Source organism: Macrobrachium rosenbergii, chromosome 31 (genome assembly GCF_040412425.1).
Source record: "Macrobrachium rosenbergii isolate ZJJX-2024 chromosome 31, ASM4041242v1, whole genome shotgun sequence".
Taxonomy (NCBI): domain Eukaryota; kingdom Metazoa; phylum Arthropoda; class Malacostraca; order Decapoda; family Palaemonidae; genus Macrobrachium; species Macrobrachium rosenbergii.
In genome coordinates this window covers 22,554,620-22,574,996 of record NC_089771.1, presented here as the reverse complement: position 1 = coordinate 22,574,996, position 20,377 = coordinate 22,554,620, and the positions used below count along the sequence as shown (strand labels likewise).

Sequence of the window (20,377 nt, the reverse complement as noted above, 5' to 3'; positions counted from 1 at the left end):
CAGTTGATCCTGATTGCCTTTTCACTGCAGAAGCAGCAGATTTTGCTTTGTTCACCAGCACCAAAATACCCAGTAAATATGCCTCACTTGTTGAACTTCTTAGTTCCAGAGGTCCTTGGTTTCTCACACTGTTGGACTGTGGAACAGTCTCCCTGAGGATGTCATGTAACTGGAACATCTCCAAAGTTCAAGCAAAGATGAAATGCATTACTACCTAATACAATTCTCCTTGTATTTCAATAATTTACATTTTATCTATTTATTAATGTACTTTATTTTTTCTTTTTTAATATGTGATCTCTTCTTTCTTTCCATATTTCCCATCCTTCTACTTCTTTCTAATACCACCATACTCTTAGGAAGCTTGAATTTGATCAATAATACTAGAGGAAAATCTTGTTCTATATGAATAGGATTCATTTTTGAATAATAATAATAATAATAATAATAATAATAATAATAATAATAATAATAATAATAATAATAATATAATATAATAATAATAATAATAATAATAATACATTAATAATAATAATAATAATAATCTCTTATAGACCTGCTAAGTTAGAATCTTTCCTTTCAATATCATGTATGTGTCTTGATATGTGGAAGGGCAGGAATGACTACAGTGTACAGCAATGGTTTATATCAATAAAGCAAAACTTATCTCAATTAACAGCTCTATCTTCCCTTTGAGCACTAATAAATATTAAGCATTTTTTTTGCCTCTTGAGTTTCATTATAGCATATTCCATGGTAACTAGTAATTAACCTTTGCAAACTGCCACTGTAGTTTTAATACATTTTTATATACAAAATATGTTCACACTGAATTAAAGCATCTTGCTTCTAGCATTCTAGTTTTACTAATGACTTAGCTCACAAGAACATGTTTTGCAACCATTCTCAGATATATTCATTCTCTCTCTCTTTAATCACTGTTGATGGCACATTCTCAGGTTCAGTTGTCTTCTAACCATATTACCTGGCATTGAAGATGCTATTTTTATCTTTTCTTAAAATAAGTCTCGGAAATAGGCGGTAAAAGATTAAATTTTCATCAACCCAACCTTAACAGAGGTTATCTTTTGCTGAAAATAATAATCCAAAATCTCTCCCTGAATAGCGTATGAATCATTCTTAGTTAAATTAGTAAATAAACAAAAATATCATAAAAAAAGTCACACAATTTCATTCCCATTTTTGGCAGCTTATGGTGGATGAATTCATTAATAAGCAATAACTTAAATGTATATCAATATTACCAGTATTTTTACTCTTCTCAAACAACCATCACTGTAAGGGATCATTATTAAATGACAAAAGTAAAACTGCAGTAAATAAAAGAGTTTACTTAAGCCTTATTAGAGCCAGAATATAGTAATCAAAGTGGAAATCTTGTAATACACTGCTCTTATAGGGTACTTACTCCAAAAGTTCACATTTAACCTTTTTTACTTCGAAACAATGTGCAAAATATTTTCAGGTGTTAAAGATTAATTTTTTTATTTGTTATAGCAGTACTGTGTGGATTTTAATCTTCATTTTTATTTTTTTATATTTACGCTGTGCAACAAAATGTTTTTCCATATTTCTAATATTTTTTATTGTAGTGTTTTGTTCTTCTTTTGCCTGAGGTTTTAAAAAAATTACTGCAGAAACAAAAAATCCACTACCTTCAAAATCTTAAAACACCACACCAGCTGTAGCTCTATCCATTTGCACAAACTGAGACATTGTTAGCTATATTTCTGATGCAACATTGCTGGTCCAGTTTTAAACCATATGTTACTTCATAACCTGTTCAAATTTCAGTTTGATGGTATGTCAACTTCTGCAAAGCTTATTAATATTAACTGAACTTGACAAAACAAAGCATTTTTAGAATAAATGAACTCAAAAAATGACAATAATCTGTACGACTTAGGAGCCAAAGTACTTGATGCACTGACCCTGCCAAATGTATGCGCACACTATTCAAAACAAAGCCACCAACTAATGAGAACTGCCACCTTACTTTCATCTTTTAGTTTTTTTTTTCAAAATACTGCCAGTCAAAATTGGGATGTGTCTTCTAGGTCAAAACATGTTCAATGCCAGGAAATATGGTACTTTACAACAAATCACTTCAACTGGATAATAATTAATTTATATAATTTGTTGCTGTCTAATTGTAATTTCACATTCGTTAGTTGACATGCTAAGATAATCAAGCGAGGATTATAATTTAAAACTCATGTACTTCATGACAATGCAAAACTTTCTACACAATAATTTACTGTTTGTTAATACTAATGTAACGACAGCAATATTCACTTTGCTGGATCATTAACAAATAAATTTTGCAAAAATTAATTAGATATTCTTTCTTTATTTACTCAAAACTAGATCCTTACAAAAAAAATGTTAATTTGCTTGTTCCTTTTCATAACAAAGCTGAATGAGCTGAATTAAAACTGTATTTTTGTATTTAATACTTATATAATCATGCCTCTCAGTGAGGGCTTTTGTCGAATTTGCCACTGGAACATAGTATATGCACTTAATCCCTGTTGATAGGTTTGCCCGGTGGTAGCAGCAATCCTTAAGTGAGGGTCTCTAGACCTCTTTCCTGTCATCGACAAAGGTACCGTATATGCCAGTGTATAAGGCAATTTTTCGTGTAAAAATGTATGTTTAGAAGTATGTTCACTGTATAAGATGACCTTTTCCTTCTGTCTGTCCTTTATTGTAGTATCCCAGGTTTCATCCAATATCTAAGGTTTCTGTCCTGTTACCCTATATCCCAGTGCTTCTTTTCCAGCAGATTTGATATACAGTCTTCATGTCAAACCAGTCCTCATTCACTGTCTACTCCTCCTCAGATATGGTTTCAAGACTTGCAAATGTTTTGATATTCAACTGCAAAAGTCTCTATGTTCATCTTCAAGAAGCTTTACTGTATTAAACCTAGGTATTCTGTCAACTTTTTTTGCTGGGTGTTTTTAATTCCCACTTCAGAGTGGCAATGACAAGTTGGTGATCATTACTCCTTGGTATTCCTCAATGTTCTTTTCCTTTCTTTATTAATGAAAAATAATTAAACACAACACAAATTACATCATGCATTCATCTATTAACTTCCTGAAGAGAAAGAATATTACATACAAACTTCAATCCATAACATGAACATCACTGATTTTTAAGAAAGGATTTAAACACCTATGTACATCAGACTTATTCAATTTCTCAAACAGCAATAAGCAAAATAGCTACATGCACTACAATATACTTTACAGTGAGTTATTTCCCCAACTTTTCATAGCTTGTTTAAATATTCTTGTTGTTTAAGTGAAATTCTAAGGTTAAATAAACACAAACAATGATTAAATGCAATCAAATGTTTGCAGTGAAGCCAGGAAAAATTCCATTACAGTATGCAGTAATTTAACCATTTCACAAAGCCAAATTTTTACAGATAGAAAACCAGAAAATAACAGAGTTACTGCTAAAGCTAGAATAATTGTGGGTAATTTTTTTTTATTGTTCTTCTGAGGATAGAATAATTATTGGTTATTTTTTTATTATTCTTACCTGTCAAGGGCAAAAAATGGAGCTGGACACAGTTAAGGTTGTTTGACAGTCGAGAGAGAAGAGGAAATAGCATCTATGCAAGCAAAGAATCACTTTAATACTGATGCAACTAAGTTTCTTAACAGCTTTAACGAAAAACTACAACTCACTTGTTGTGCCCCTTCAACTATGGGTGGCTGTTTTACGACCTGCTTCACTGTTGCTACCAAAGTATGTAATGGCAGCACTCTTAACAATGACATCATCTCCACGAGGCCTAGCTGCTGTGAGCATCCACTCCATAACAATCCACCAATGCTACTCTGTCTGCTATTGATGTCACTATTGTTATTCTTCACACTTGTAGATGAAAGTGCTGCATTGCCTACACCCTGAAAAATCTTTCAGATAGCACCACATCATGGAAAGAGATGAACAAGAAAGATAAATATTTTCATCCAATAATTTTGAATAAATTAATACCTATGCATCAATCTGTTACCAATGCCACTCCACTTCCTTATGAAAAAGAAACAGCTCAAGTTTACTGACATCAACAAAAACAAAAACTCCAATAGTCAAATAAAAATACCCTAAAAACAAAAGATATATCCTTCCCTGGAATTTGGTAAATCTATTACTACCAAAAGAATACACAATTATAAAATTTTAGCAAATTAGTGAAAATAAAAATGTTCATAAAAAAATGTATTATTTGGATACTTACCTACTGTTAAAAATAGCTTATATCTCCAAGCTGATAGGTAAATCAGTATTCAAACAAAAGATCAAATTGCTGCCCGGATGACTGACCAGTACACCTGTTCTCCACCAGGCATGTTTTGAATGCTTTAGCTCTTGTCAGAATTCTCCTTGACAGCCCACTATGTGGGGGGGGCTGGGTGGGGTCTACTTCAACAGTAAGTAAGTATCCATATAAATCTTATTATGAAAATTTATATTATTAGGGATGAATCTTACCTATGGTTAAAGATAGCTGATTCCCACATTGAGAAGAGGATGGTGGGTAGTGCAGCTAGACAAAATCCGCTCAAGTAATCGAGCTAAAGGTTTCTTGCATGTCACCCAAAACATTCTTAGCTGATCTGGAATCCTTTCTGGATCCTACTGCTCCAGAAGTTGGATTCCATTCAGGGAGCAAGGCTCTCATACATGTGCAGCGAAAAGAAGCCTTGCGGAGCAAACCGCTTCAATTCAGCCAGAATAAAACAGAAGCAACATGAGGGGACCCCTGTGCCTGGGTCCAAAAGCCCTATAAAATGACAGTCAACTAAAAATAAATACCTTTATGATATAAAAGTATGCTCCTATACAATACATGTACCTTCATGGTCCTCCAAACCTGGAATTTAAAACAAAGAGCCTAAAAGACTGCTCTTTCTTAGGTTCAGGAAAAGACTTTACCCACTACTAGTAGCAGACTAAGGACTTTACTGTTTCTGGACACGATTCTGCATACTTAAGGTGGTGAGCTGCAAAAACCAAATAGCACTTGTACTATGCCACATTAATCCCAACCTCAAGTAACAAACTGTCATAAAACTATGAATGTTTAGCTTCAATAAAGGTAAAGGTATGGAGCTAGTTCTCATGCGCTATCCTAATCAAATACGTCACAGACAACCTTGTGTTCTTGGACAAAGATGCTCTAGGTTTCTAAAACCTCAAAACAAAAGGTTAACTTTGCCTCTTCCAGGCTTAATCTTTGACAAAGATGTTCTAAGTGTCTAAAACCACAAAACAAAAGGTTAACCTTGACTCTTCCAGGCTTGATCTTTGGCAACACCACTCTAGGTTTTCTAAAACTGCAAAACAAAAGGTTAAGTTCACCTATTCCAGGCTTAACCTTTGACAAAGGCATTCTAGGTTTTCTAGAACCACAAAACATAAGGTTAACTTTGCCTCCTCCAGGCTTAATCTTTGACAATGTCACTCTAGGTTTTCTAAAACTACAAAACAAAAGGTTAACTTTGCTTCCTCCAGGGTTAACCTTTGACAAAGACGTTCTAGGTTTTCTAAAACTGCAAAGCAAAAAGATAACTTTGCCTCTTGCAGGCTTAACCTATCTAAGTAAATTCTAATTGCCCTAACAGAACAAAGAAGTGTTTCCTCTTCTTTCAAACCAAAGAGGTTAAACTGGAATTCTTACAGGTTTTGGAACGACTTAGCGTTAACATCATTCTCAGCTCTAAGGCAAAAAGATAAAATAGCATTCACCTTTACAACAGCCTTAAGGTGAGTGCTTGCAATAAATTTACTCTTTTAACTGCCGATAGCGCTAACTAAGAGTGTTTCATAGTAAATACTTCAATGGAACTCATTCTAGACTCTCAAAATGATCTGCAGATGAAATTTAGAACTGCATTTAAATTCCAGAGAGAGATTAATGCTGAATTGTAGGAGCTTCAATCTCAACCAAAATACCAAGGAAAGCATGGAACAATAATTGTGAATAGACAGTGAAAAAGTCTCACTATATCTATGAAAGGAGAAAAACTGATGTCTACAGGGGTACAGGTGCTGAAAATTCCTCTAGAATGGCACCCTGAGCAATACACATAATGCTGCTTCTTATACAAGGCTCCTTATGGGAGGAGACAGTTGAGCATCTCTAAGCGGTTAAGTGTGAGATGTGGAAGTTAGTGGAACCACATGGAATCCGGTACGTTGAGTTGATTTCTCCTTATAAGAATATGAGAGACATCTACTGAGAGAGCTAGAAAGTCCAAACGTCATCTGCTCTGAGGCTACTAAGGGTCTACAGGAGTCATTGAGCAATTCTTGTACTCAAAAAATTTGCCCAATATTTTCCTTACATAAGATAAAGGGGGAAGGCATATGAGTCTGAATCAGGCCAAACTTGAAGAAACACATCCACTATTCAAGCCTGTGAAACCTCAAAGGAGTAGTGGTAGACTGGTCATTCCCGTTTATTCACATGCTAATAAGCCCAAATTTGAGTGCTCCTCTAATCCCAAAGCGACTGTCGGACTTGCGGAGGTAGTGACCACTCTGTAGGCAGTTTTGTCCTTCCTGAATCTTCAATCGCCAAAAACATTGCCCTTCAGCAGAATGAACTATCAAACCAATATCATGTTGTTTATTTCACTCAAAGAATCAATCTTTCCACTATGACATTGTTTCTGACCTACTAGGAATCTTCGATGGTCTTTCCACCACCTTGACGTTTCATAAGGGTTATGGTGTAGCAGTGTTGACCATTCTATGGTGTATTGTAAGTCACTGTAATGACACTTACCAAAATTCTTTGTGTTACAAGGCAGAGGGAAAAACAAAAACTGGACATAATTCAAGAATAAAATAGTCAACTCTTAGTTATGGTGTCTCTCCTATAGAACCTGACAACAATGATGGTCCTGGAATACTTACAAGTTTAAAGAATGTTTGCTGTAAACTGTAATCTCTTATGCAGAGATTGTACTGTAATTGCACCTGATTAATCTGACATTCTCCAGTGAGGCCATGTTTCCTAACAAAGAAAGCCATTACTGCATAAGAAGCTTCCGTAAGGGCTAAAATTCTTCAAGAAGCAAGAAGTGCTTATTCTTCTTCCGACAGACAAGCCTGCAAACTGCAAAAGTATCCCCACATCACCAGATAAGAATGTACTGAGGAGGAGTTAGGGAAGTCGACTGAAAATCATAATGCACAGAAACTGAGCCAGGTGAGGCTACAGAGCCTTGGCCCTTGGAATACTGTCAAAAGAGTTGGCCAACTTCAACCAGTTGACTCAGCATAAAAAAATTCCTGCTCCTGAAGTTAACACCATCCTCCTAGGGGCAACAAATTCCTTGTGAATACTTATGGAGGCGCTGTACATATCATCGAGATAATTAATAATTATATACGGTTTGAATAAGGTGAATGATGGCAATCTTGCAGTGAAGATACAATCTAAGGAATAATTATAAACAGTTTGAATAAGGTGAATGATGGCAGTCTTGCAGTGAAGATACAATCTAGGGAATTCAGACAGATCTGTAGACAACACTGCAGACTCTTAAAAAGTAAGGAAAGTGATTGATGGCTACTTGCAGAGTCCAAGTGACACATATGTCATGCTACGTTGGAAATGTTCAAAAACCACATATGTGAGCATATGTGAGTGATGGAGTTGTGATGAAACAATCAGAAATTAATTTATTTGGGACTGGAACCCCCAAACCAAACAGTAAACTCACTACAATGAAAATGCACACCCTGTCTGCCACTAAACTGACAACTAAACACTCAATAGTATGAGGAAAGGCATACATTACATGTACTGCTGCACTGTGATGTAACACTTAATAATCAAAACATTGCAAAATGCCTGGACAATAAATACAGTATTCAAGTTTTTACTGACAAATATGCAATACGAGAATCATATTTTTCCTGATTACAGAACTAAAACTATTCTTATATTAAAAATGGAACTTTTATACATATATATACTGTACTAAAAGTCTTTCTTGATACACAAACCCCAAATATTATATTTTTTGGGATTCGTTTTTAACACACAATTATGACCTCACAATTTTGAATACATGGGGCTAAAGCCTTTTATTTTTACTGTATTACAATTTCCTGTCTTATCTTACTTTTTCTGGAAACTGATCAATCTACTGGAAATTTACTGTAAAACCTTACCTTTGTCACAAGCTAACAATCAATGTAATACAAGACATATATTAAAGTACTGCAAGATACTTAGACAGTCAGTCACCATAAACTCAGGAATGGAGTCCAGTACACTGGTAACCAATACAAATACCATATGTGTGTTGTACAGAATGTGACCTAAGTTCACAGCACCTACAATGCTATCCTATTTGCACTTCTATGCAACTGCACATTATAAAATACATCTACAATCGCATGAAAGATGCCAAGTAAAAACTTTTATCAAAATATACAGTACACTCCCTACATGTGCTTTGAAATGGTGCAACTAGCAAATCCTTTTAATGAAAATATTCATAACATTAGATATGCCACTGGCTTTACACAAAATGCTGTCTGTAAGATTTGCTGCAAAATCTTGAAACTGAAAATGTAAATACTATATATATCAAATATTTATTATACCTACCCTGTAATATCCTGATGATAGCCTGAAATATTTGTGCTTTGAGCCCATTTCCCGAAATAGTTCACTTAAATTTCTCGTTACCGAATTCTGAGATTATCAATTCTTTCCATAATACAATGACATAGCAGCATCTATTGCATGTCTACAGAAAATGTACTTTGGACTTTCATGGGTGCTATTTGATTATTTATGTCACTACAGTAAAAATCCCAAAAGACAGATCAACTTTCTAAAATTCTAATAAAATCCATTCTTCAACTATGAAAATAACACAGCTAAGTACCTAAACAATAATAAGAATAATTTTAGCACCCAACTGTGATTAATACATAAAAAAAACATTTTCTCACAGAGTAATGGCTTTTACAACATGTAAATTTATAATCAAAACATCTTACCTGCCAAACTACACTGATGGCTGCTAAAAGATGGGGTGTCTGATGATGACATATGGGGGACAGAAGCTCCACAATATTTTGTCTCACAGCCCGTCTACTGCCTAGAATGAATGGGGAATCTTGATCTTCCTTGGTGGCAGTCCAAAGAGCAAGCAACGACGAAATTATACGTGGCAGATGGCAAAGAAGTGTGTGCCGAGCACAAGCTGCTGCATCTAAGCCGCTTTCAACAGGTGCATCAACAATTTCGCCCACTGGAGAAAATACGTGCAACAGATTGTACAAGATCTGACCAGCAGATTGACTTGTTGGGGAAGCAGGAGAAGTACTGAGTGACGTGGAGGACCCAAATGCTGGGGACTGTGCTGGATCCAGAAGGCAATAATGGACAACAGTAGTAAGTGATTGCAGTAACGTTAACACGTAGTCTGGTGGGGCCTGTGGAAAGTAAGACCCTGGAAGGTAATGATGAGCCATACACTCTAATACTTCACATATCAAGTAAGTTACACGCAGTGCATTGTTAGGCAAAGATGGACCCATATGAGGCAATGCGGCTGTAAAAAGATGGAGCCATTGTCCATGCAGGTGACGTAAGTGATGCTGCTTCAATGCTACGGTTACAACTTCCATAAACATAGGTTGTGCTGGAATAGGTTGACCTGGCTGATATTTTGAAGAACTCAACCCAGAATATTTCATACTAACACTTGGGGGATCTCTAATTCCTCCACCTTCTGCACGATCTGAGGCTAAGGTATCTTCGAGTCGGATGAGAGCCAACGTAAGATCGATAACTCGACCTAAATAAGTTTCCTGGTGAGGCAAATTACTGACTTGATTCCGTGAGCGACAGTTATATTCAAGAACTTCCTCTGTGAACGTACGTGTTTCTTGGGTACTGCTAGGTTTGCTGTCTGAAATCCCAGCTCCTCCACTGAACCACGTCATGGCATGAACAGTGGAGAGCAAACAATGCAATACACACTTTTGTACCTTGCATTTGCTTAATAAATCTGTGATATAAGGTGTAAAGCCTCTTGGGGAATCTTTGACTAGAGGTGACAGGTGTGTAAAAACAAGAACCAGGACTTCTGCTGAAGCAACTTGCACTTCATGGTTATCAATCAAGTGCTCATCTCTCAACCTTAAATGTGGAAGACAAGGGTAATACGAACGAAGGTAATACAAACAAACCGTGATTACCACTTGTAAGTACATAGTTGACCTAAACTGGCTAACCATCTCAGAAACATTTCCACCATCAAATCCATCACCAAACACAGATCGTCGGTGTCTTGCCAGTAAAATGATCAGTGGAGAACTTAACTGCAAGGTACTTATACTGGTGGAAGCAAGATTTAAAAGTGATAATTTTGGTTGAGCTTCTATGACATTACGAATCAGAGACAGCCCATTTAGACAATGCCCACAGTCAACAACCTGTGTATAAAGCAGCATATGAGAATGGAAAGGGTGAGTAGTCAAATCTGAAGCAAATCCATCACTCACTGCAGAATGAGACATTGTATCAACTTCACTAGACCAATCACTTTCATTGCTTTTGTAGTGATTAAGAAACACAGACTTCAAGATATCTTCCAAAATCTCTTCAGCTACCTGTACAGAAGTAGGGGTTTCTTCTTCATCTTCTGACACTACATCACTGGGGATCTCAATCTGAGATTCTTCCTGAACAGTTTTAGCAGGAAGATTTTGATAATTTCCATTTTGTATCCTTACAGCATTGGAAAGGTTTGATGGTTTGCTCATTTTTGCTAAGTCTTCCATATCAATCCAAGGATGCTGAGTAAAGGGATTAACCATGAGAGACATACAGGTATATATCTGAGGCTGTTCGTGACTTGAAGGAGACTCAAACTCTGTTAAAGGAGCATGATGAGTTACCACTTTCTTACTGTCTTTTGATATTGATGAAAAGGCAAGAATGTGTTTGGCTGAGGCAGCAAGGGACTTATCTTTAAAGTGTGAGCCTCTTCCCTCCTTGCTAACATGGTACATCACTTCCCCACCAACTGAACTGATGGCATAAATTTGTGACTCCTCTAATATATTCTTGTTACCCTGGTTTGGCTGGACTGAAGGTAACTTCTCAATGTTTACATGCTGGACGCTCACTCTGCGTGTATGAGGATGAAGTAAACGCACAAGTACAGGATCCATGACTCTGGCAATATCACCTCTTTGCAGAGTAGTTGCTAACCACAAATGTGCCAGACTACGCTCTGGACCACTATCCCCACGCAGGCGTTCCACCATGAGAAACAGACATCTGGAAAAATGCAAAAACACGTTCTCAACTAAAATATCTTTTGAACATACAGCCAGCAAACTTATGTGATATAAAACAATACAATTAATAGATGTTTGCTGAGATACATACAGCAATAAAACAGATAGCTGAGAAACATTGTACATTTCACAGACCTTTAATGAAAATGGTGAAAATCCCATTTCCCTGTCATCTCTATGTCTAAATGAAATGATGCTATTTTCAACCTACATAATCTGCTAGGAATACCTGAATGAAGCACAAGGACATCTCAACTTAAGAGACAGTGGGGGAAAAGAGGGTCTGTCCCTCCCAATAAGGAATTAAATCTGACTTGTAACAAAGAGTGGCATTTATCCTAGTTTATGTTAGTACCCTAGAGTAACTCACAAAGCTTATAGTTCACAACAATCCCATATCAAGTAATTAATAGCCTGTCATAACTGGTATTTGGTAATTATCTTAGAATTTAAAATAACTTTTATCATTCATTTTCAAAGATATATTAGCAAAATTAACTGCTACTAAACATACACACAAATACAGTGCTGTACTGTGGTTTAGTCTAACAAAAATGTAGTGACTGCAGTAGATCTATCAACTTATGCTTAAAAGATACGTGAAATACAAACCACTGTATACTCTCTCTCTCCCTGGTACAGTATTTTCATTGATATTTATGCAATTTATTCACTGGGCATTGTATAGAGTACTTTACAAACCTTTGCCTTATAGATGCTCCAAGAGGAGGTCCATTGGAGGACAAAACTGTTGGGCATAATCTAACCACTGACACATTTCATTTTCCTATGTGGAACACAATTAGGAACTGTACAAGAATGTACACATACCGTTAAACGATTCATTTTGCATATATATATATATATATATATATATATATATATATATATATATACTATATATATATATATATATATATATACCTATACTAACTATATATATATATATATATATATCATCTGAATTCGAAAAAGTAAGTCAATACTTTGAACTGAAAAAAAGAAAATTATAAAATGTTTTACAAACTCAGCTACTGCTCATCAACTAGCTAGCATTAATTTCAGCCAGTAGAATAAAACCTATCTAAAAAAATCAAGAATACATAAAGCATGTTTAAACTTCAAGAATAATAGGATAACTTGCTCAGCTTCAAAAACAACTACCAATAGAACAGTATCTGGTTGTAATCCTTTATAAAAGATATTCACATCACCAAAGGGAGAAATGTTCAAACTCATTCATTGTCAACAAAGACATAACATAAGCTAAAGAAGAAATATACATGGAAATAATAAGCAGTGTTGTCCTGCTAGACTTAAAGATAAGGAAAGCTGGTACAAGTAGAGGCATTACTGAGAAACAAAAGAATCAGATAGTTTGTAGCTGAAGCACTGGGATCCTCCCAAACTTGCAGAGAATGATGAGTTTTCTTTTAAGGGAACTAGTGCATCTGGACATTCTAGAGCATGACTGCTGGAGAATGGGAAGGGGAAGGGGGAGTGGTGGAGTGTTGGTAGGAAGGAGAGAAAAAAACTGTTAAAATTAACAATCGCCAATTTAGCTTCATGCCAGATAATAAAATGCAATAACGAATCAGGCTGAGGTAACTACAAATGTACCATGTGTAACAGTACAGCACCGTATTACTTACAGTATCCCAAATCTTTAGAACCTGAAAATGCATTCAACACAATACTATGAAAAACAATTATATTGGAATGATGAAGGCTGAATGACAAAGAAAATATCTGTTAATAAGTGATGATACTGTGTTAAAAGTATCACAAGATCTGGCGTGCTGATAGAGGTAGTTGTATCAGCAAAATCTGAGATAAACAGTACCCTCCATGGACCACAATGGGCCCTTTCTTATTTACCACAATACTGGAAGAAGCTACACAAGAACACAGAAAGTGATGCCCCTGGAATTTTTAAAGCTTAACAAGTATAAGATATTCTAATAGTAAATAGATGGCAGGACTTGGAGAAGGTAGAATATTTCAGTTACCCAAGAGACAATCTGGATTTTGAGGCTTTGAGCCTAAAGTAAGTAAGCGGCAAAAAACAGTGCCAACATCCAGGATAAAGTATGAAAGTACTCCAGTATTGCAATACAGCATACTGGTGAATAAAAATTTCTGTTAGTACAACAGCTGATGAATATTCTGATGAATGTGGTTCTCAGGGTGTGGTAACTGGATTAAGATCTCAACATTCCTATAGCCTGAGCATGTAATGAGAAGGCCTGATAACAGCTCAGTTTGAGAAATGGTAGATACTGTATGCAAGTGGCAGGATGCCAACCACTGGGAAAGGTCATAAAATCATGGAGAACTTTCAACAAACTGGAATTCATAAAGGAAGGCCACAAGGTAAAATAAAGTGGAGGAACTCATCACAGGTCTCATCCAGTATAAGAAACACAACATAAAAACATTATGAACAGGATGATATCCAAGTAAAAATCTGTCTATTTTGATAATGGCAGTGTCAACAATATTTTTATTATCACTTTCAGTGGTTAGGATAGGAATAGAAAAGTCCTTGCAAGAAACACTTGCAAAATCAACAGACAACTGAGAAAATGAGCAGTAGTTGGCTGTGAATGAGCAAAACACCAGTAGATTCAGCCAGAGCTAAAGCAAAAGCAGGTTTAATGTAAAAAGAAAAAGTACCACCAATAAATTTATGAAAAGAAATTCCTAAATTTGTCAAACTACCACCAGTTGAGGGAAGTTAACCTGAGAAAGTAGGGGTGTGAAAGAAAAGGAGGTAGAAACTGAAATATGATGGATAACTGGCAAAGAGCTTTCTCCAGTCTTAACTCAGATAAAAAAGAGAAACCAAGCTCAGCACCTTCCACAATGCCCCATTTCATTTTTAGCACATCTTACCAATGGGATCTCTGGCCCACATTTAAAGCATGAAAGTTAAAATTTTATCAATTTTTAGCATTACAGGGCAATCAATTACGAATAAATTCCTTGAATAATATACCAAGAGAGGCAAAGCAAGGAATCCCTACCAATTGTTAAACAAACCTTGATCTTGACCAAATCTTCAGTCAAGATCAGATTGTGTGAGACTGAACACTGAAACAACATACCCTGCTAAATTAGAACACAACACCCAAGGAAAAATACCCAAATCTCCATCATCCTGATCTTCCCCAAAAAAACCTTGGGTCATGGTAAAAATTATCTCTTGAAATTACATGAAGCCAAAATGAACACAAGACCATGAATGCAAGCGCAGTTTTCTGGAAAAATTCATTTGTAGACAGAAAAGACAGATGGGTGGAGTCAAAAAGACATGAAATGATTACTAAAGGGTACCCACAGTGCAGATTTACCCAAAGTATAACATAATAACTAACTGCAACTTTCAGCTCAAGGTGGCAATGTTGGGTTGCTGGAAAAATGAAATACATGGAAAGTACATTCTACACAAGGAAGCCTAAAAAGTCTAAGTGACTATAAGACAAAGTTGGATTAATCTGAATTACATGAGTGACTGGAAGTTAATAAGGAATGTACCCTGATATGAATTTATGATCACTTAACACAAAAACAAAACAGACTGGAATCCAGAAAGGAGGTTGGGATATGTGATTAACAAACACAATATTTACCAGCATCAAATCACAAAATCATTCTGCTCCTTGGTTACCCTTCTCTTTAACATACCTCGGAAATAGGCTTTAGAAATTTTGTTTGAACACCTCATGTAATCTTATCAAATATTGCACCCACAATCTCTTTTGTTATTTGACACATTCACAATATAATCTTGGAGAAACAAATCCACATTTATGTATGGGTATATACCCATACATAATTGTGGATTTGCTTCTCCATTTAAGCTCATGCGACTATGAATATTTTTCAATGTAATCTTACCTGTCAAAACCTGGGCAATTTCCTGATACTCCTGAAGAGAGGTTTCTGGAGACCTGCCAAAGAGTCATCCATTTGTGCATTGATAAACAGTCATACTCTGCACGGATTCCTTCATGACTCCAAACGACACTGGTCTGAGAGGATGAAAATAAAATGCTTCAAATAAAAAGAACTGAACTCTATAAGAAACATATAGACAAATATAAAATATGAGAACAAATACACTTTTATCCCACAAAGAAACATGCTCTTGTGATAAAATTATGATAAATCATTGTCCTAAACAGCTCTAAACTTTCAAGTGAAAGTGAGATCCATAGGACTTACTTACAACATTACCAAGTTTGAAAATCTGTAGTCCTAAAAGTTCCATCAAATATATAACTTTGTTATATACCCCTTCCACCACTAGCTATGGATGCAATCTTTCCTGTTTCTAGGGAGCAGTTAGAAAATAAAAGGCTTCCATTACAATAACTAAGCCTGGATACCTCCCCATAAAAATAAGCTTATACACCTCCAGGTATTGTTTACAAGCTGCCAGCCACAACAGCAGAATGGTTCAGGAGAGACAGCAGCTCACTTGGTCCCTGGCCAGAAATATTTTTTTCAGCTACACACTGGGATAATATGGGTTTCTGGAATGACCCAAGGTCAAGAGAGAGGCATGAATCATGAACAGCTTCATATTTTTGGATAAGGCCTTCACCAATGAAGACAGGATCATTTGGCAAGATCTTAAAGGTGAGAGAGAGAGTAGATACACAAATGAAGAACTGGTTTTCTGTCGATCTTTGATATGCAGCGACACCATGGACTTGCTTGATGACAGAATCAGGTGACAGGGACACATCTTTCTGGAATCTGTGCTTCTAGATTCAGGGCTGAATGTGTCAGCTTCCAGTCCAACTAATCAAATTTTCCCACCGCCAGAGGGTAGAGGCCCAGGACTTATGCATTCTCACTACCTTCTTCAAGTTTATTCATGTTCTGGGAACATAAATGCAGATCATTTCCAGGTATTATTCTTGAACATTTCAGTGACAGAAAGGCTCTTCATCATGGTTATTGATCTCCCAGCTGATTAAATGAGGTTTTCAATTTTTTGCAAATCCAAGAAAGTAATGGCTTTCCTTAGCCATAGCCCCGTTCTTCTTGTAGCAGAACCGTCTTTTATGTTAGTACAGTTGGTCTTTGAGGCTTTTCAAGAAAATACAGCACTAGGGATCTTGGCCTTGGTAACAGGGGCAATCCTTAAGAAATCAAAAAGATAATAAACGTGTGTTAGTTACGGTAACCGACATCGGCACACGGCTGTTTCTCGATTCGATTGTTTGTGTCAGTACTTGCCAGTACTTGCCAGTGTCTTGCATACAGTAGTAAGTGGTTGTTAATTATAAAAAACAGTAATGAACTCTTAGACAAGTCACAAGGTTGGTAAGCCTGATTCAATGTATGAAGTTTTGCATTTAACCTAATGAACTTTTGCTTCTAAGCCTATGTATTAGTTGAACATTAACTCAGATGTAATATGCATTATCAAAGGTATCTACTGAAACCGAGACAGGAATAGAGAGCCTAGCACAGCATAACCTACTGAAAATACATCTCGCACTATACACAATGTACATGATGAAATAATTTTTTTAGATGAAGTTTTAATGATCGCATGATACCCAAGATCAGATAATAAACGAGTAAATGTGCAAATTACAGATATTTTGTATGCTGTATATTTTTGAGTTTCACAAAATGTTTTCATTCAAGATACACTGTGCTTGTGTATTTACGGAGCAAGCTTCAGTTTTGGAATCTGAAAAAATGTTTCATGAAAAACCTTAAGCAAATAAAATGAACACAGTATATCTGAGCCACTGACATGGTGCATTTGACAGGTCTGGGGATCTGAGAAGGCAAAATTAAATTTAAAGATGAGGAACCAAAGAATCTTAAATTACAGCAATCCATCAACAATGCTACAATACAATATTGCTTCAAAGAATAAACACAAGAAAAAATTTAGCATTCTGTACCTTTTCTCCTGCTTTATCTGAAGGTACTGTGGCTGTTAACTTCATGAGCATCTGTCGTTCAACAATGGAAATGGGTGGCTGCGGAGGTGCTGAAGTAAGAGTTGCACTGTCACAACTCGGTAATGTTAGGTTATGTAATTGCAACAGCAGTTCCGTACTCGAGACATGGAGCTGACAACTGGAAGTGTCTAAATAATCCCAGAGCTGCAAAGCCACGTGCTACAAGAGAAAAATAAATAAAAACAAAACTCACACCGTAACACTGAAATCATAAGCAAAAAATTGATACGGGTATGCCCTCTACCTTCCTGCACTGTTGATTCTAAAACCTAGCTGGCTTTATGATTTACTGAACCATGAGTCATGTAATGGTACTTCAACAACACACCTCTGACCTGGTAATTTTACACCTGATTATAACTTTGATTTGCTAAAATTACACATTCTGCGTCCCTAAATGACAGTGGACATTATAAATAAATTTGAATCAAAATATACTAAATGGAAACTAAATGAAAAATGAAATAGACACAGGCATATTAAGGAATTGAAACTTGTCTGCTAATCTGGTCTCAATGTTAATGCAGTCTTGTCAAAAATAGTGAGGTGCTACATTATAAAATCTCTTTGATTTTTCATTGAAAAACCTGGTTGGAGACAGAAAAGAAGGTTTAGAGTGTAGTAAAATGAGAAACCTGACAGTTTAGAATATAGACACCACCCTACTTAAAAATGAGTACGTTCCAGAAGGCTATGTTGAATTGTTTGTAAATTGGTTACTGTACTCTTCACACCTATTTAAGTAGAGTATGATACAAAATATGATATTTTAATGATAAAACAAGGTTTGTTCCATACTACTCGGCAGATATATATATAGCTGTATTCGGCTGTCCGAGAATTTCAAATTTCGCGGTTACACGCAGGCCGGTCAGGTGGTTAGTACCCATTCCCGCCGCTGGGAGGCGGGTATCAGGAACCATTCCCATTTTCCATTCAGATTTTCATAGTGCCGTTGTCTCCGAGGGAGTGTGGGTGGGCACATGAATAGCATAACTGTCTGCTGTGGCAAGTATGAACAAACCTTATTTTATCATTAAAATATCATTTTGTTCATGAAACTTACCTGTCAGATATATATATAGCTGAATCGCACCATTGAGGTGGGGCAGAGACAGCATAGGATTGAGAAACAAACAATGCAGATGATTACACATCTTGGTTCCTTACCTTTTAGCATAGCTGACTTCTGTGATTACTGTCACCCAAGTCTGCGCCTGTTTTTACTGGAGTTTCCAACGAGGTAGACCTATATGGTTGGAGAGTCTCCAGACGATCTGTCAACGGGGACGTGACCACTATGTGCCCAGATCAGAGCTCCTCAAGAAGGAAGCAAAGAGACAAAATAACCACCTGACCTACCAAACATCGTGACTAGTTAAAAACTAAGGGAAAGGGAAGACTGCCCCCACAGTCTACCCACAAACCATAAAACACAACCAAAAATTTTTAAAAACTATCCTAACCATACATTAAAGGATAGGATGGGTACTGCCTCTTCTCCAAGATCGCACTAGCCAAACGTAAGGTCCCAATGAACAAAGACTCTACACTGTTCTACGCCCTTTAGGTAATGAGGCTAACACAGAATGACTCCTCCAATAGGTGGCATTCATACATCGCTCAGAGCCATGTTCTTTTGAAAGGCTACTGACGCTTGCAACAGCCCAACCTCATGCGCTTTAACTTTCAAAAGTTCGAAGTCACTCCTGACAACTTTATGCGCTTCTTGAATGGTGGACCTCAAGAAGAAAAAGCCAGCGCATTCTTTTGACATGGGGACGTCAGGCTTCGCACCGAGCACCATAACCTGTCCGCAAGACCTCTCGACTCTTAGTCTTGGTCCAAGTAGAACTTTAGAGCCCTAACAGGGCAAAGCACCTTCTGGTTCCTGGCCCAGAATACCCGCCAAACCTTTCAATTCAAAGGACTTGGGCCAGGGGTGTGACGGGCTCTCATTCTTGGCAAGAAAAGACGGTTGAAGAGAGCACACCGCATCGTATCCTTTGAAACCAACTGACTTAGATATCGCATGAATCTCACTGATTCTCTTTGCAGTAGCGAGAGCAACTAAAAATAACGCTTCTTGTTACGCCTCTCAAAGAAGCAGCATGAAGGGGTTCAAAGGGGCTTTGCATCAGGAACTTAAGAACTACGTCCAAGTTCCAAGACGGAACCAAAACTGAGGCACCTTAGTCGCTCCCGAACGACCTAATGAGGTCATGGAGGTCCTGTATTGTTATGATATCTATTCCCCTAAAAGAAAAAAAGAATCACACAACATACTCTTATATCCCTTAATAGTGGAGACTGCCAGCTTCGGAACTTCCCCTGAAAGAAGGAAGTCTGCAATCTGGCTCACAGTGGTCGAGGAAGAGGAAATCCTTCTGCGAGCCACACCACTGCCGAAACACGCCCACTTCGATTGGTAAACCAGCGATCAAGATGTTCTTCTGGCTCGCGATCGCTTCTGTTATCCGCTTGAAAACCTTCTCGCCTCGCCAGCATTTCGATAGTCTGAACGCAGTCAGACCGAGAGCGGAGAGGTTTTGATGGTATCGCTCAAGTGGGGCTGTTCCTGAGAGATCTGGACGAAGAGGTAACACCCCCTGAAAAGTCTACCGCAGCGACATTACTCTCCGGGAACCACTCCTTTGTAAGGGTTAATACGGAGCGATCAGGAGTCATCCTCGATCTTGCGACGACGCTAACTTCCTGACCACTTCTCCCAGGATCTTGAAGGAGGGAAAGCGTAAGGTCCAGACGAGACCAGTCCCAAAGAAGGGCGTCTATTGATACTGCTCCTGGATCCAGGACAGGAGAGCAGAAAGTAAGCCTGTTGTTCTTTGATGTTGCAACAGGTCTACTAAGGGTCGAATCCCACAAACCCCCACAGTTTTTGACACACCTCCGGTTCAGAGTCCACTCTGTCGGGAGCAGTTGATGACGACGAATTTAGCAGGTCCGCTCTCACGTTCTGGAACGCCTGCCATAAACCCGTC

At 37.2% G+C, this 20,377-nt stretch overlaps 1 protein-coding gene across 6 annotated transcripts in view; it reads right to left on the bottom strand.

The window, feature by feature from the left end:
- Positions 1 to 20,377, bottom strand: part of LOC136855405 (protein dopey-1 homolog) — a 91,297-nt gene that overhangs the window by 45,155 nt on the left and 25,765 nt on the right. For 3 of the 6 annotated variants that reach the window (XM_067132395.1, XM_067132397.1, XM_067132399.1), the window contains exons 9-12: positions 17,316 to 17,534; positions 15,283 to 15,416; positions 9,070 to 11,362; positions 3,723 to 3,953 (exon numbers count right to left, since the gene is read on the bottom strand). In XM_067132395.1, the coding sequence (XP_066988496.1) occupies positions 3,723 to 3,953; positions 9,070 to 11,362; positions 15,283 to 15,416; positions 17,316 to 17,534 (2,877 nt within the window). The remainder of the gene's footprint in view (positions 1 to 3,722; positions 3,954 to 9,069; positions 11,363 to 15,282; positions 15,417 to 17,315; positions 17,535 to 20,377) is intronic. The other 3 variants (XM_067132396.1, XM_067132398.1, XM_067132401.1) reach the window with 1 other exon arrangement.